The sequence below is a fragment of the Silurus aristotelis genome, assembly GCF_946808225.1.
Source record: "Silurus aristotelis genome assembly, chromosome: 14".
NCBI classification, from domain to species: domain Eukaryota; kingdom Metazoa; phylum Chordata; class Actinopteri; order Siluriformes; family Siluridae; genus Silurus; species Silurus aristotelis.
The window spans coordinates 16,663,878-16,679,468 of record NC_139587.1 but is presented as its reverse complement, the minus strand read 5'-3'; the positions used below and the strand labels follow the sequence as shown (position 1 = coordinate 16,679,468).

General features: G+C 41.6%; 1 protein-coding gene across 10 annotated transcripts in view; it reads left to right on the top strand.

Moving 5' to 3' along the window:
* tenm2a (teneurin transmembrane protein 2a) overlaps positions 1-15,591 on the top strand; it is a 295,269-nt gene that overhangs the window by 256,413 nt on the left and 23,265 nt on the right. For 6 of the 10 annotated variants that reach the window (XM_083561554.1, XM_083561551.1, XM_083561549.1 and 3 more), the window contains 8 exons: positions 1,905-2,030; positions 4,536-4,741; positions 4,919-5,114; positions 6,821-6,922; positions 11,027-11,221; positions 12,361-12,561; positions 13,483-13,668; positions 14,958-14,981. In XM_083561554.1, the coding sequence (XP_083417680.1) occupies positions 1,905-2,030; positions 4,536-4,741; positions 4,919-5,114; positions 6,821-6,922; positions 11,027-11,221; positions 12,361-12,561; positions 13,483-13,668; positions 14,958-14,981 (1,236 nt within the window). Of the gene's footprint in view, positions 1-563; positions 767-1,904; positions 2,031-4,535; positions 4,742-4,918; positions 5,115-6,820; positions 6,923-11,026; positions 11,222-12,360; positions 12,562-13,482; positions 13,669-14,957; positions 14,982-15,591 lie in introns of those variants that run through there. The other 4 variants (XM_083561553.1, XM_083561552.1, XM_083561557.1 and 1 more) reach the window with 2 other exon arrangements.

Here is a 15,591-nt window from a genome sequence, read left to right as displayed (position 1 = left end):
GAGGGTGTTCTCTCCGAGGCACAGACAGAGGGGAGATGGAATTTGACAAGAGAGAAAATTGATTTTCTGGGATGAGATTTAGGTGTGATAGGCAAGCAGAATGAAGGTGAGCAAAGGGGCGGGAGTCATTAACACACAGCCTTCTTTCCACGCCATCACTGCGGGGAAGATGTAGCCGGAGCGTGGAGGTGCGCGTGCGTTTGTTTGCGTGCGTGCGAAAGGAAACGACTGACTGAGCAAATAGGAGGAAAAAGATTCACAAGAATCTAGTTTAATCTTTCACCTCGCACTGCTAACCCAGTCACTATAACACTCGTAGGTATTCAGCAGAGATTTGTCAGTGTAAACATCGTATGTCTCGGTGTGGCATTGTGGGCATTACCCATTACATTAAGTTTCTGTTGCTCCTGGTGTTTTCGTTCTTCCTGAGAGTCATCTGCCGTCTCTCTCTTTTGTGTGTGTGTGTGTGTGTGTGTGTTTGTGAATGATGTCAACACTGAAGATGATAGAGATGCTGAAGGACATTTACTCAAAAGCAAGTCTGCTTTAATTAAGGAGGCGCATTGGTGACAGAAATTCAGTCCAAAGACCCACAATCAGCCTGGTGGCGTCTACTTTCGGTGACGCTTTGGTGCATTTAGGGAAGTTAGCTTTGTCTTTCCATGCCTTTCCACTAAAGTTGTTTGGCAGCAGTTGAAAGAAGAAGCTGAGGAGATGAGGAGCTGCCGACTGAACTCAGGCCTCAAACAAATCAAATGGCTTCAGAGTGAGTAATGAAGGAAAGGGAAGAAAGAGAAACCGCCTGCTTTTTTTTTTGCCTGCCGCTTACAGCGTACTCAAAACGGTGTCAGCTCTTACACAAAAAGAGGTGTCTTCAAGTTTCTTGTTGTGTGAGGAAGTCTATTTTTATCTCCCGTCTTTCAGATACTTTGTTTCTTTTAAGCTTTGGTTGTTGTTTTGCTTCCCTCTCTCTCTCTCTCTCTCTCTCTCGCTCTCTCTCTCTCTTTCTCTCTGACTCTCTCTCTCTCGCTGCCTCCCACCGGTCCCTGATTCCCTCCGCATAAAAAATAAGCGTTGAGGCATTTTGTGAAAAGTGCCAATTACCATCTATTTTACCAACATCTGCAAGCGGAAAATAATATAGAGCAGCGAGTCATAATTGTCATTCCCCTCGCAAAGACAGAAATGCGAAGATTTCTACATGGATAAGGATTAGATGTGTTAGACGTAGCGTCCACCATTGCCCGAGCCACAGGTGCCGACTTTGCCACCTCAGAAAAAGGGGGCTATTTTCCAAACCTCGTGATGGGAAAGATTGTGTTGAAAAATATAGAAGAATTTTGGAGAACATATACAAGCCAGAGCTGCGCTGGGAGAATAGAAATTTTTAGAGAAACAGTAAGCAGTTGTCTGAGCAGCGACTAAAGCAGTCCCATTAGTCCCACTAAATGTATAATCAAAAGTTTCTGTCATGAAGTCAGTCAACCATCGCATGTGTTTGTCATCCAGTCTCCGCTGAGATCTGATTCACGTCCCTCCAGATATTAATCTCAGCGCTTCGTGTTGCTTTCTATCTTTCATGTACACCTCCTGAATGTAATGCTCACCAGCGTGATTTGTGCAGACCCAGGCGTATCGAACTCTCATCCTGGAGGGCATCGGTTCTGCAGAGATTCCTTTCTGCCTCCCAACCCAGCAAATTCAGACCATGGAAGCGGTGGGAATTAGCTTATGCGTCGAATTAAGTGTGTTAAATGAGGTAGAAAGAAAGCGAAACTCTGCAGTGCTGCATCCCTCCAGGACTGGAGTCTGACACCCCTGGGGTAGGCGTTTGGTCTTCATTCCTGTTTTCACTGACACGTTCTCCTTTTCCTTTGGCTCTGTTCTTTCTTTCATATTTGCAGCTTTAAACCTGTTGGGGTTGACCTGGCAGCTGAAGCCCGTGGAAGCTCCCGTGCTGAGCCACGGCTTGGGCACAGCAGGCATGCCTGGCACCAATGATGAGACCACAGGGCCCTCTGGAGGCAGAGGTAAGCAGCACAGTCTGTGGAGCCACAGGCCCGTGGTCCAAGCGCTCAGCGAGGCGGCATTTAGGTGGGGAGGAGTGGCACAGAGTGTAAAGACTGAACAGACCAAAGGATCTCTCCATGCTCTGACTAATTTGTAGACTTCTCTGACAACTTTTGGTTAAAGATTTCTGCTCTCTCACACTCTCTTCTGACCAGTGCAATATTTTTGCTTTCTCTCTCGCTAGCTTTCTCACTGACACACATGTCTTTCATCTATCTTTCATCAACAAATCTTTTTGGATATTTAATTCCTCTAGCTGCATCTCTGGTACTCCTGAGAAGAGCAGAGTGGTTTATACAGTATACTTAAGACAATCCTGGTTCAAAACCTCTTTGAAGTCTCTTATAAACTACCGCCAGATCTTGAGAGACGTCACATATTTAAAGAGTATAGTGTTGTTCTAGCATTAGTCAAACAGACACTCGCTCACCGTGAGCTCCATACTGGCTCACGTCTCACGTCCTCTTTCGCTCTTTCGCGGTTCAGACACTCACACACACTTTCCATCACAATGCATTTCCTTTTACCCAAAAAGACAGCTGAACAGTTTCCCCAATCATAATCTTCAAGCGCTTAACTTCACAGCTGTGTCAAGCACGAATATCTCATTCTTCCTCTGTCTCTCTCTGTCTCTCTGTCTCTTCACCCCCTCTATTGAGTTTTGCATTCATCCTCCCTCTCCACACACTGCTATCCGAGTGAGTGTGTGATGAGTTGGAAGTGCTCTCCTCTCTGATTAAAGTGTGGGCTGGAAAAAAAATGCACTCCATTTCAAGAGCCTCAAATCTCCACCTTTCAACATGGTTGCATCAGGGCCTCCTCACACCTGCACATGTGCACTTCATGAATATGCATTTAAGGTATTTCTTATATCTCCGTGTTCTGATTGATCTTGTCTGTTTAGCGACGCTTTTGTTCGCCCCCATGCTGCATTTCATCTACGTTTCACTGCGCTTTGCCATATTTCAACATTTCTGTGGCTTTTTATTTTTGCCTTTGTTCAAGGTAATCACTGTTGTCTGCTTTGTTCTCGGCAACTTTTACTCCTGATCTACGTTAACTCTCACGCTTATTCGATACTTTCCTCAGGAAACAGAGGCGAACTGTTTCAGGGCAGTACCACCAACCATCCTAGAGGCGTCTTCAGCTTCCCGGCGCAACTTTTTATTTTCCCTCCTCCTGCCGTTGCTCCATTTCTCGCCCTGCTCTTTGCTGCCCCGTATTAATGAGCGGCGGCTCACTCCACTCATGTGATAGCCACTTTTTTTCCTGATTGTGTTTTCATTGTTCTTTATTCCTTTTCCATTTTTCACAGCTTTACTCTGTCAGGCCAGTGGTCTCCTGCGTCGAACTGACCTGATTACAGCAGGGCTGTGTGTGAGTGTGTGTTCTCCCTTGCACAAAAGCTAAGGAGAGAGTAAGAGTCGGCTGCATGCTGCATCCATTTACACTCAACCATCATTGGGAGCAACAAAAAGAGCGGCAGATTGAATATGCGAGAGAGAGAGAGAGAGAGAGAGAGAGAGAAGAGAGAGAGAGAGAGAGAGAGAGAGAGAGAGAGAGCACATGAGCGTTTTCCATTAAATCAGAAGTGAATAACAGCATGTGTCATTAGGAGGGTAAACAGGGACTGTGTTTTGTTGACGTGCACTACAGGCCTTAGGCTGGAGAATATACACGCTCTTATCATACTGGAGCTCTTTTTAAACTTTGATGGGGTCTCTGAGGAGATGGACAAGAGTGAGAGAAAGAGAGTGGCACTGAGAAACAGATATTGTAGCTGTCAAGTCCTGCTTTTCCTCTCTGCTGCTGTTATCAGAAGGAATTTTGTCGAGGCCTAATTTATATATTCCCTATGGATTCATCACAGAGACATTTTCTTGTCTTGACTTTATTATACTTTGGTACAGTGCGATATTCGGCCACACCTAAACTATTTTTAAAAAGGGAAGAGTGAAATCACAGTGGTTGTTTGATCGCTATAACAGTTTCATTTTGCAGATCGGAGGAGCTTTTCTTAGTTGTAGCATATTAACTTCAAACATATCCTTCAATCTAAATGAAACATTCGAGATGTGCTCTGATGAAGCTATGATCACATTCCTGATAAACTGAATTTACTACATGTGTGATACATTCCTGATCTGTACTGTAGAACATGGCAGATTTTATGCTAAATGACAAAAAAAAAAAGTGGCATATTTTTTTTTTATTTAACTCTGTAACGGTTGACTTTTCTGTTTTAACTGTACAGTGCGGTGGCGCTCCAAACACCCAGCAGTGGGAGGAAGTGCTTTCCTTTTCATTCATTTTGAATCAGATCTGAGACTAAGATTGCTTTATTTCTGAAAGAAAGAGAGAATGTCTTTTTTTTTTTTTTTATTCTCTGCTATTCTGTTTTTTTTTTTTTCTCTATAAAAAAGTGGAGAGGGAGGTAAATTTTTCTACAATTCTGTCTTTTTTAGGGTCTAGTGGGTTTCGAAACAGCAGCATAGATACAGGAAATCTGGATGTAGGCAGGCGGGTGACTCAGGAGGTACCACCAGGTGTATTCTGGCGATCTCTGCTCCATCTCAGCCAGCCCCAGTTTCTCAAATTCAACATTTCCCTGGGAAAAGATGCACTTTTCGGCGTGTATATTCGCAAAGGCCTGCCCCCATCTCATGCACAGGTAATTTTTATTTAGTCTACTGTCTGCAGTGCGGAGAATCCTCATCGGTTGGGCTCCACTGTTTGTTTTTTTTTCTGTATAAAAGGTTGACATGGACAGAATGATTCTTTATAAATGCAGTTTTAAGGTTTTAATCTCTCTTTCTAACTCTCTCTCTCTCTCGCTCTTTCTCTGTAGTATGACTATATGGAGTGCTTAGATGGGAAAGAGAAATGGAGCGTGGTGGAGTCCCCTCGAGAGCGGCGCAGTATCCAGACGGTGGTTCTGAACGAAGCCGTGTTTGTGCAGTATCTGGATCCCGGCACATGGCACCTGGCCTTTTACAATGATGGCAAGGAGAAAGAGGCTGTGTCCTTCAGCACAGCTATATTAGGTCAGTCAGCCTCTCACACTCATGCACAGTCACTCAGTGCCCTTATCTTCCACTGGCCGAGAAATTCACTCCGAGTTGCTCTCCACTTCCATTTGCAGAGTGCAGACAGATCTGAAGAGTAGTAGAGCAAAAGGAAAGAAGTAGAGGGGTGGTGCTTTGCTATGATTTCTCCACTTCTCACAGGAATTCAAAGCTACAGAGATCAGCAGGGATTAGAAAGTCCAATACAACCTATTCAATTTCATATTGAGTTATTATCATTATATAACCACAAAATCCAAAAATGGATTATTAATGGATTTCTGAATTGTGTCTATGAATCAAAAAGTCGGTCTATGAATAATGTCAGTGTTCTGTGAAGGGAACTTTCAGGAACAAAAAGCACTACGGCTTCAATAAATAGCTGGAAACATCACCGTACACGTAATCGTCTGACGGGCGTTAAATGCATCTGTACTTGAAATGTATTTGTTTCATTTATTTCCGTGTTACAGGCACTTGCAGAAGCCCCGTCTTGCATTGCAGATACAAACAGCTGTTCTCTTTCCAGGCTCTCTTTTTTTTCTCATTTTTTTTTCTTAGACAATCGTTATTAAAAAAAAAGAGGGAACAAAAGACAAAAAAAAGGAGTTTGATAAATGTTAGCACAGAAAAGCCTTACGTCTGTTCTAAAGTTTGAGAAAGATTTAGCTCTGACTGTTAAAAACGCCAAAAAGACAGGAGAGACATGCAGAAAAAATCTATAAAATAAATCTATTTGTGGATCTGCTATTGCATTAGCAACCAGGATTAAACAGAAGCCAGCGAGGTATGTAATAAGATAGATGAAGAAACGTCTTAAACAAAAGAGATGTTGACTGACTCATGTTTAGAGGGTAGACTTGGCACAAGGAACATGCCCCTTAATGCCTTTGTTATCATTAATGGCAAGATATTGTGAAGCATTTAAATGAATTAAATACTTCACAGCCTTTTAACTTTGAGTGAGATGCACACCTTGCACATACAGAAATATTATTCACACATGAATAGATAACTGTAATAAGTGATATCACACCAATTAACATTATGCACATCAGTTGTGCTGCTGAACATTGCTAATTAAATGCTTTGAGGTTTGAATTGGTTGTAACAATAATGATGCAGGCCTCTGGAGATAGAAAGAGAAAAAAGCGAGGGAGGAAGAGATGGGAAGGAGTCAATCCAATTTTCAGCCCTGAGACCTTTGTTTATTTGACCCTTGGGGGGAAAAAGTATAGACACAAATGGCATTGGTTGGAAATAACATTTGAGAGACACACCGGAGAAATCGTTTATCAAATCTCCTTCATAATGCGTACACATAGCCTTAAGCATACACTCACATGACTGTTTTTTTTTTTTTTTTTTTTTTTTTTGGGTTCAGTTCATCTCAGCAACAATTATCAGAACCTGGTGGAGTATTATCAGTGTCATGAATTTTCAAGAATGCTCACTTAACAAAGCGGACTTTGCCAAGGACTCAGCTGGAGCTGCACATGTGTGACCTTGGAACATAAAGTTATAAAAATAGTTTCCGTCGACTTTAAGAGTGTGAAGGACGAGGTAGAGATGAAGGGTTGGAAAGATGAACAAGAATAAGATAAGTGTAATAGGCGGATCAAGGCTACAGTCATATTTCCTGTCATAACCACAATTTCTCAGACAAGCGTCCTCCCTTTTCGCAGACTCGGTGCAAGAGTGCCCGCGGAATTGCCATGGTAACGGCGAATGTGTGTCAGGAGTGTGTCACTGCTTCCCCGGCTTCCATGGCATGGACTGCTCGAAAGGTAGGAGACCTTCCAATTTACGTGCTGACCTCTGTCATAAGTGTGCACACAGCGAGTGGCAGGGGGAACGCTTACAACCCCCCTGGTACACGCTAGAATCAAAGACGGAACGAGGTTATGTACAGAGGAAATAGTGTGTTCAGTGGTTTTATATACGAGGCTGGGATAACAAAGTGAGCAGCGAGACAGAGAAAATGGAGAAAACATGAGGAAGAAAAAGTAGACATAAAGTAGAACACAACATTGCTAACCATAAAAAGGAAAAAGTGAGCATTTGTTGTTTATCTGGGCTATAAATCAGGGTGATAGACCTTGTTGAAACACGTTCTGTATTAAAGCTCCTTTGCAATGGCGAACTTAAGGGGAACAGTACGTCTTCCTCGGATGTTATTATTTGGGGGTTTTTAGCAATGCTCTTATGTAGATGTAAAGTTTTTGATATATCGTTTTCTGTCCTTAGGGTTTCATTTATCAAAATGCAGATGCACATCCAGAGTTTCAGGTGTTCAATAATTCTTGTTTGTACATTCCAGGATCGAAATTGGATTAAAATATTTTCTGATTACGTCCCGGCGATGATACATGATACAGTAAAGCTTTTAAACCAGCAGAACAAAAAAAAAAAAAACAAGCGCACCGCTTCAGTGATCAAATCTAAACACAGCTGTTAACAACCGCTTTGACATAAACAATTACCCTGATTCAGGAAAAATTGTCAGCATGGCGGTGCAGCGGGTAGCATCGCCGCCTCCTCGCAGCTCTAGGGTTCTCGCTTTGATCCTGATCTCATGTTACTGCCTGGGTAGAGTCTTGCATGTTTTCCCCGTGTCTGTGTGGGTTTCCTCCCACGGCTTAAAAGCACGCCGGTAGGTGGCTTTGCGACTGTAAATTGTGTGTGTGCATGGCATCCTGTGGTGGATTAGTTTCCCATCTATAGTGTATAGTGTATTTTTGTCTCATTTCACGCATATAAACTTGTAGAGTCAGTAAACAGCAGTATTTGGGAAGATCATGGAATATCAGCAGGGAAGGGATGGGGGTTGGTAGCATAGCCCGCATCTATCACACAGGTAAAATGCATCTAGGGCCTGCCTATAGGAAAGATAAATCGAGGTTGTCCTTTACATTCACCAAAAGTGCCACAATGTTGCCCCTGTGCACTATATAGCGCCTGACCTCAGAGGCTTTTATTTCACCATATGACCAAGGGATGTCCCACTGCTCCATACCTGGGAACCATTGGAACTTTCTGAGTGGGACTGCCTTTGTCCGTGTGTCCGTGTTTGTGTGTCCGTGTGTGTGTGTCTGTGTGTGTGTGTGTGTGTGTGTGTGTGTGTGTGTGTAAAAAAAGTCTTATTAGATAATAGCTCTGTGCATTCACAAATTAAGTTCACTGACACAGGCAGCTTAAACTAATCATTACATCCTATTTCATCTAAAGTGTGTAAAAACAGTTCTTGTATTCAGAAATTTGTGTGCGCGCGTTGGGGCAGGGAGGAGGGGGCATTGCGTGCACAGGCATCTCTAAGGCATTGCGATGATGGATGTGAGTTCATGCAAGCCAATATCTCCCATTGTTCACCTGGGAGCCTTGTGATTAATAGTTTAGTTACCTCACTGTTAGATTACATTTTGTTTCATTACAGTTTTCTTCATCTTAACACTTCTGCCATCTTCTCCTCCTTTCCAAAGCCCTGACCTCCTTCTACTCTCATCGCATAGCTGCGCATCTTTTTATCGATTTCTTTCGCGTCTCCCTCCATCTATGCAGATTTGCATGCGCAGGTGTGTGCATGTGTGTGTTTGTGTGCACCGAAGATATTGGATGCTATCAGATTCCTTTTTCACCCGGAACGCTCTGATGAAAGTTGCAGATTGGACCATCCAGAGATGCAGAGATCTAAGGCAGGGTTATGGGTAATGCAGTTTGAGGACATCGCTGGTGGTGAATCTGCCTCAGTCAGCTGTTGTCAAATGTAACCGGGGAGACTTGCATTCATTAACGTAAATTGCAAATGCATCACCAGAGGCAACCATCTCCAACACCACATTTTGTAACAGGCTCGTGGTATACTTCACTGTGTGTGTGGTTGTCGAAAGGGGTGTTTGAAAGAGAGGAGTTCACTCTTTATGGCTGCAGACTTATAAATGAGACAAAAACCAATGAGCACATCTGTTCTCACATCCCTGCACTCATCCATCACAACTCATTAATGAGCACACACTGACACACATAGTGAGAGACTCGTATTCGCTTACATACACACTATTCACAAGTCCCAACCAATTATAGTCGTCTACACACGAGAGAAGTGCGCTTCATATTGCCTTATCAAATTTGGTCTGTTAATAAGAGATTATTCTGTTTTTTTTTTTGTTTTTTTAAGATTATAGAACAAACTTTTGTTTTCGCAGTTCTTTAAACGCATTGTACTCAAAGCTGTGACATTCGGTGAGAAGAGGCAGGATGCAAGCGCATGTATTCAATTTGGGCATTTCCATATATCATCGAGGTCTGAAGCGTAGACAGGCGGAAACAAACTGGGATAATCTATGAACAGGAAACAAAGGAATTGGGAAACAAAGAGAAACCAGGAAACAGGAAATCCAGGCTTTATGTTTTAAGCCTCGGCGACGATAAGACTCCTTATCGACTGAAACTTCACAAACTAATCATGACTGAACTAAAAACAAATTTAAAACCATTGAGAAACGGTCCAATCAGAGGGCAAGACTGAATCAAAACAAAATGCGTGACTGTATAAACAAAACATTACAGGAACTAAATACAAAGTGCAGAAGCAGTGGTGTTTGAGCCCGGAGCTACGATGCATGTCGAGATGTGCACAGCACACGCTCAGAGGGGGAATTCATGACATACATGGGGTTTATGATGTATAGCCCTATTTGTTTGTTCGTGGGGTTTTTTTTTTTTTGCTTGTGTTCTTAGTGTATACACAGCTAATTATAGTTGATATAGTTGTTTGATGACAACAGCAGCTAGCTACAATTAAATGTATTTTGTTTTTATCTGAAGCTCAATCATTTTCACTCATTTTTAATTCAATATCAAAAACTTAAATGTGTCAGAATCTAACAGCAAGAACTATTAAAAATGCACCCACCTTATATCTATCTATCTATCTATCTATCTATCTATCTATCTATCTATCTATCTATCTATCTATCTATCTATCTATCTATCTATCTATCTATCTATGCTTTATTATATATATATATATATATATATATATATATATATATATATATATATATATATATATATATATATATATATATATATATATATAATTTTTTTTATTTTTTTTATTTTTTTTTTTTAAATGGGTGCAAAGTTCAGCAATTAGCTCCTCTGGCATCAATTAGTAATTAGGGTTGAACATTTTTGTGCTTAATAATTTACGAGCTACAGGGCAAAGTTTCTGCACATACACCAGGCTCCTTCCAAAGGATGTGGCGCTAAGGGAATACTCTGAATTGTGCCTGGGTGTGAATGGGTGTACGTGAGTGAGTCAATCTGTGCATTACTTTGTGACATGATGCCTATACAGAATGGCCTGTAATGGACTGGTGTCTTCTGCAGGGTGTATTCCCACCTCACACTCAGTGTTCCCGGCACCTGCTGCGACCCTGACCGGAATAATCGGCTACTGAAGTAAATTACGCAGATGAACAAATTAAAATAAATCCGTGCTCCGGTCCTGAAAGCAGGTCCATTAAAGAATGCTTTGGAATGGCTTCCTGCTGTTCATCTGCTGTCATGTATGCAGATTGGGCATGCCTATTAATTTGTTGTACCTCATATTCTCCGTTCCTACAACGCTGTAAGCACAAGCACATGTGTTCCGCAGTCGAGTGTTTTTCTCCATCTGTCATCAGTGCAGTCTGCGCACTTTTTGTAAAATGCTTACATAAACTTGATCTAGTTTATTGTGATTTTTTTTTTATGCTTATTGTTTTCCTGGTTTACTAAACAAACCTGTCAGAAAGAATCCTATAAATCATGTGTAAATGAAAAAAATCTCTCTCTTTCTCACTCTTTCTTTCTCTCTCTCTTTCTTTCTCTTTCTCTTTTACTAACAGCTGCATGCCCAGTGCTCTGCAGTGGAAATGGACAATATGATAAAGGCTCGTGTACATGCTACAGTGGCTGGAAGGGGTCAGAATGTGATATTCCTATAAATCAGTGCATTGATCCTCAGTGCAGTGGCCATGGAACCTGCAAGGAAGGCACCTGTGTCTGTTCGCTGGGTTACAAAGGAGATAACTGTGCTGAAGGTGTGTGTGTTTCTTTCGTTCTTTCTTTCTTTTTTTTAAACACAAAAGAATGTACTGTATTAACATTTAACAAAATTTGTTTACAAGAGCACATGGACTATTAGTTACTAAATAACTCCAAGGCATAAGTGATTATTTTATTGTGTAAAGTGGAAACGTGTGGCACATTATTTGGACAAATTGTTTTTTTTAATAGATATATATATTTTTTTAATTCACATTAAAATGATTTTTGTAAAATCCATAGTTTAGAGATGAGAGGAGTTGCACGCTTGCACTCAGACAAGAAAATTGTGCAAGAGAGGGTTACATATAAAAATAGGTGATGGTCAGAGGAAATATTAGGTTGAGAACAGAGCAGACACATCATCTTGTGGACAGAGAGAAAGAGAGAGCACATTAGCAATAAAAAAAAAGCATGAGTGTCTGGGTTAGCACTTATTCCTTTTTTTATTTACAAGCCCCTTTCTCTCTCTTTTTCTTCCCTCCTGTCAGATTTTCATCGCAATATAGTTGCTCAGACAATTTATCTGGAGTGGCAGAAGCACAAAAATCAATAAACGTGATGCACCATTTCTGCAGCCTAAAAAGAACAGCCCTCTGCAAATGACTTTGTTGTATGAAAGTGAAGGGTGAGACGGGTTGTACAGAGAGGGGGTACGAACTCGGGCTGGGGGCACGCAATTTGTCAAATAGCTTTCACTCTATTTAAGCAGTCTGATCACCTTGGCAACTCAACAGTCAATGTCAGTTACTCCTGATCACCTTGAGGTAGTGAGCGAAGAGCAGGCTAGACAATTCAGAATGACTAGAGAAGGAGACCGGGGAAGGAGAGAGGGCGAGATGGGGGCAGCATTTGAAAGGAAATCTTCATTCACAGACATACAGTGTGAAGGATATTGATTTTTCATGCTAAGATGAAAGGTTTTGTGCATGTGTGTGTGTATGTTATTATCACAAACTCGCTAGACACAAGTCCACTGTCTATCTCATGTGCATATTAGATTTCCCCTTCCAAATCTATTCTACTATCTATGCACACCGCTCATGTATTAGACTCGTTAAATAGAAATCAATCTTCTTTTAATGTCACTGCGGTCGAATTCTCGTTTACAACGTGTGGTACGATTTGTACACAGTGAACTGCCTGGACCCTTCCTGCTCAAATAATGGTATCTGTGTGAGTGGGGAGTGCCACTGTAAGCCAGGCTGGGGAGGAACACACTGTGAGCTGCCCAGAGCCCAGTGCCCTGATCAGTGCCACGGTCATGGTGCCTTCATTCCTGACACAGGCCTGTGTAGCTGTGACCCTAACTGGATGGGCCCAGACTGCTCCATTGGTAATTCCCAGATTACAAGTTTTACAGTTTGTTTTTTTGGCATTTATATATAGTGTCAATAATTGATTATCTGTAATTTTCTTACTAGGTGTATATGCTTTATCTAAAATGTAGGGTTATACCAGTGTCAGGATTGCAATTGTAAACAGTAATGCATACTTAAATATCACTTAAAAAAAAAAAAAAAAAGTTAAGCTAAAGCATTATGCATTCACTTTTTACATGCAAATTTGTAGGGAGAGAATTTTAAAGGTAAAATCTAAATGTCCCCTTTACTTTTCTAGAATGATCTACATACTGCTTAAGCCCTACCTGTTGATCTACCAGAAGCATGCAGTAGCTAGAATCAACACTGTGTATATCACAAAATTAATTGCTAAATCATATATACATTTTTGCTTGGTATGTTTAGCCAAAAAAAGGATTTAGGAGCTTAGGAGGAGAATTACGGGGTAGGTCAGATACTGGAAGGTCAAACTTGTACCGGATTATTTGATCAAACAAGAAGCGGATCGTCTGGTAGGTAAACACGTAGAGCTGAACACTGCATACTGATTAAAGCAAATCTATTTGTTCATTTGACTAGATTTAGAAATAAGGGACAGCCATGTGGGATTCATTTTGATTTTGTTGTCTAGAGGTTAAAGTACCCAGTGTTACATAGTATTCACAGCACCTTTATTAGGATCTGAACCAAATAGGCTTCTGCAATGAAACTGCATAATAATATTTCATGGTCAAATTGTTCATTTTTATTTATTCATTTATTTATTTATTTTTCATTTTTGTAAACATTGGGAGATCTGATAATAGTTTACATGATAGTGGATATAGGAACAAGGCATCATATGCTGACGAGCTGAAACTTGGTTTAAATGTGCTTGTTCAAATGATCATACGTTTACAAATACGTTGCTACAGAGGTGTGTTCGGTTGACTGCGGGACTCACGGCGTGTGTATGGGAGGCTCATGCCGCTGTGAAGAAGGCTGGACAGGCGAGGCATGCGATCAACGTGTGTGCAGTCCCCTGTGTGTAAAGCATGGCACCTGCAAGGACGGCAAGTGCGAGTGTCACCAGGGGTGGAATGGAGAGCACTGCACCATTGGTAAGTTTATGGCCAGAGTTTCCCTTTTTTTCATTTATACACACATGTGCGCGCACACACACACACACACACACACACACACACACACACACACACACACACACACACACACACACACACACACACACACGCATCCAGTCTTAGTAGACACTTTGCCTGTCTTGTCACTTTCATTTTAAAGCAACAGAGCATTGGGAGGGACCAAGTACATCAAAAGAAAAAGAAAAGGAAAAAAAAAAAATCAGTTAAAGCAATGTTTTGTCATCATAAGAACTCCAAACTTACTTTGCGCTTGTCTGATGCAGCTCATCATGTCATTAGCAAGCCCCTTGTGGTCTGGGTAAAGGGTGACCGAGCATGGAAAGCAGACATGGCTTCCCTAGATCTGAGATTGAAAACCACTAGTTCAAAGTGGTACACTGGGTTTTCTGACTTACAGGAGAAGCTGAAGTAAAAGTTAAAGGAGAGTCTTTCACTTTCTTTAATGCATGATGACAACTGAAGGAGAATAATACATTAAAAAATCCCAATTACACAGTCCAGTTTGAGGCTTCCACAGAAAACCTAAATAGTAAGAACAAAATCAAGACCCAAATCCAAAGTCCGCAGTGATATTCACAAGAGTACTTGAGCAAGTCTATTTGGAAGTTTGGCCTTGGGGTGCAACAGTTGAAGGAATAAGAGAAGGGTTATCGTGCACCGGAGGAATTGGGGAGACTTCTGTGTTGTGTTTGAATGACAGGTGTGTTGACTCACATAATAGAACAGAGCTCCCCTGTTGTCTTCCCCTGAAAACAATCACACCTTTAGCGTGTCTCTGACTTCTCTCTCATAAAAATAGACATAAAAATAAATAAATCTATGAACATGAGCATGTCTCTGTCAGAGTCTGGAAGTCTCTGTGTGAGTGTACATTTGTATGTGAGTGTGTATGTGTGTGTACGTTTCTGAGTCAGAGAAAGAGACAGTACGAGAGACAGAAAGAGAGAGAAAGTCTGTCACTCGTAAGGATGACACAAGACTTACCTGTCTGAATATCTTTTGATTTTACTTCACCCCCCCCCCTACAGTTTTACAGAGAGCTTGTCTGGCTATTGCCATCATACCTCCTCTGAAATATAGGAGTCTGCCATCAAGTTCCATATATGGTCCCTTAAACCCTTTTCAAAGCCATTTGGCATCGCTTCAGAAATCTCTCATATATTCCAAAATAACTGCATGTGTGCATGTCTCCTGCCTCTCACTTCGCCCTCTTGTTCCCCCCTTTTTGCGTGCTCTCTCTATTGCAGACAATTGGGATGAGACTAAAGAAGGTATTGTACCTCGTCCGCACTATGTCCTAGTGCTAGCTGCACCGTAGCACTGGCCGCAAGCACTTCTCCTGACGGCTTGGCTGTGTAGAGACTGTGTGCTTTCCACAGTGTGTCCTGTAGACTAGACTTTGGTGGTGTACAGTAGAGCACCTAGCTGTGTAGAGCAGGTGTGTGTGTTTCTTCACGTCCGTGTTTTCTCGTACCAGTTTATTATAACTGTGACGGTTATAAAGCCTCAGCTCATTCACTACTTTTCTGTGATGTGTGAGATTTTTCTAATGCAAATGGATTTAAGCTTTAAGACGCCTTTAAAATAACCACTGGTGAATTTCCAGTGGCAAGTTACATTAACAGTGGTGGTGTAAGGCCGGTGAATACAATTTATTCCTACCCATTAGTGTTTCCAGGATTCCACTCTCATATCTTTCTCCACATGGTACTTATCACAAGACAAAGTGCACGGAAAGAACTCAGCGGTCACCGACAGTTTATCTCTGGTGGAGTATTAGGAATCAAACATGACTTGTCTCTCTCAGGTCCATCTACTCTTTGCAGTCTGTGTAATAGTGTTCTCTCATGAAAGAGCATGGGAGGAGTAGTCTATTCTCCT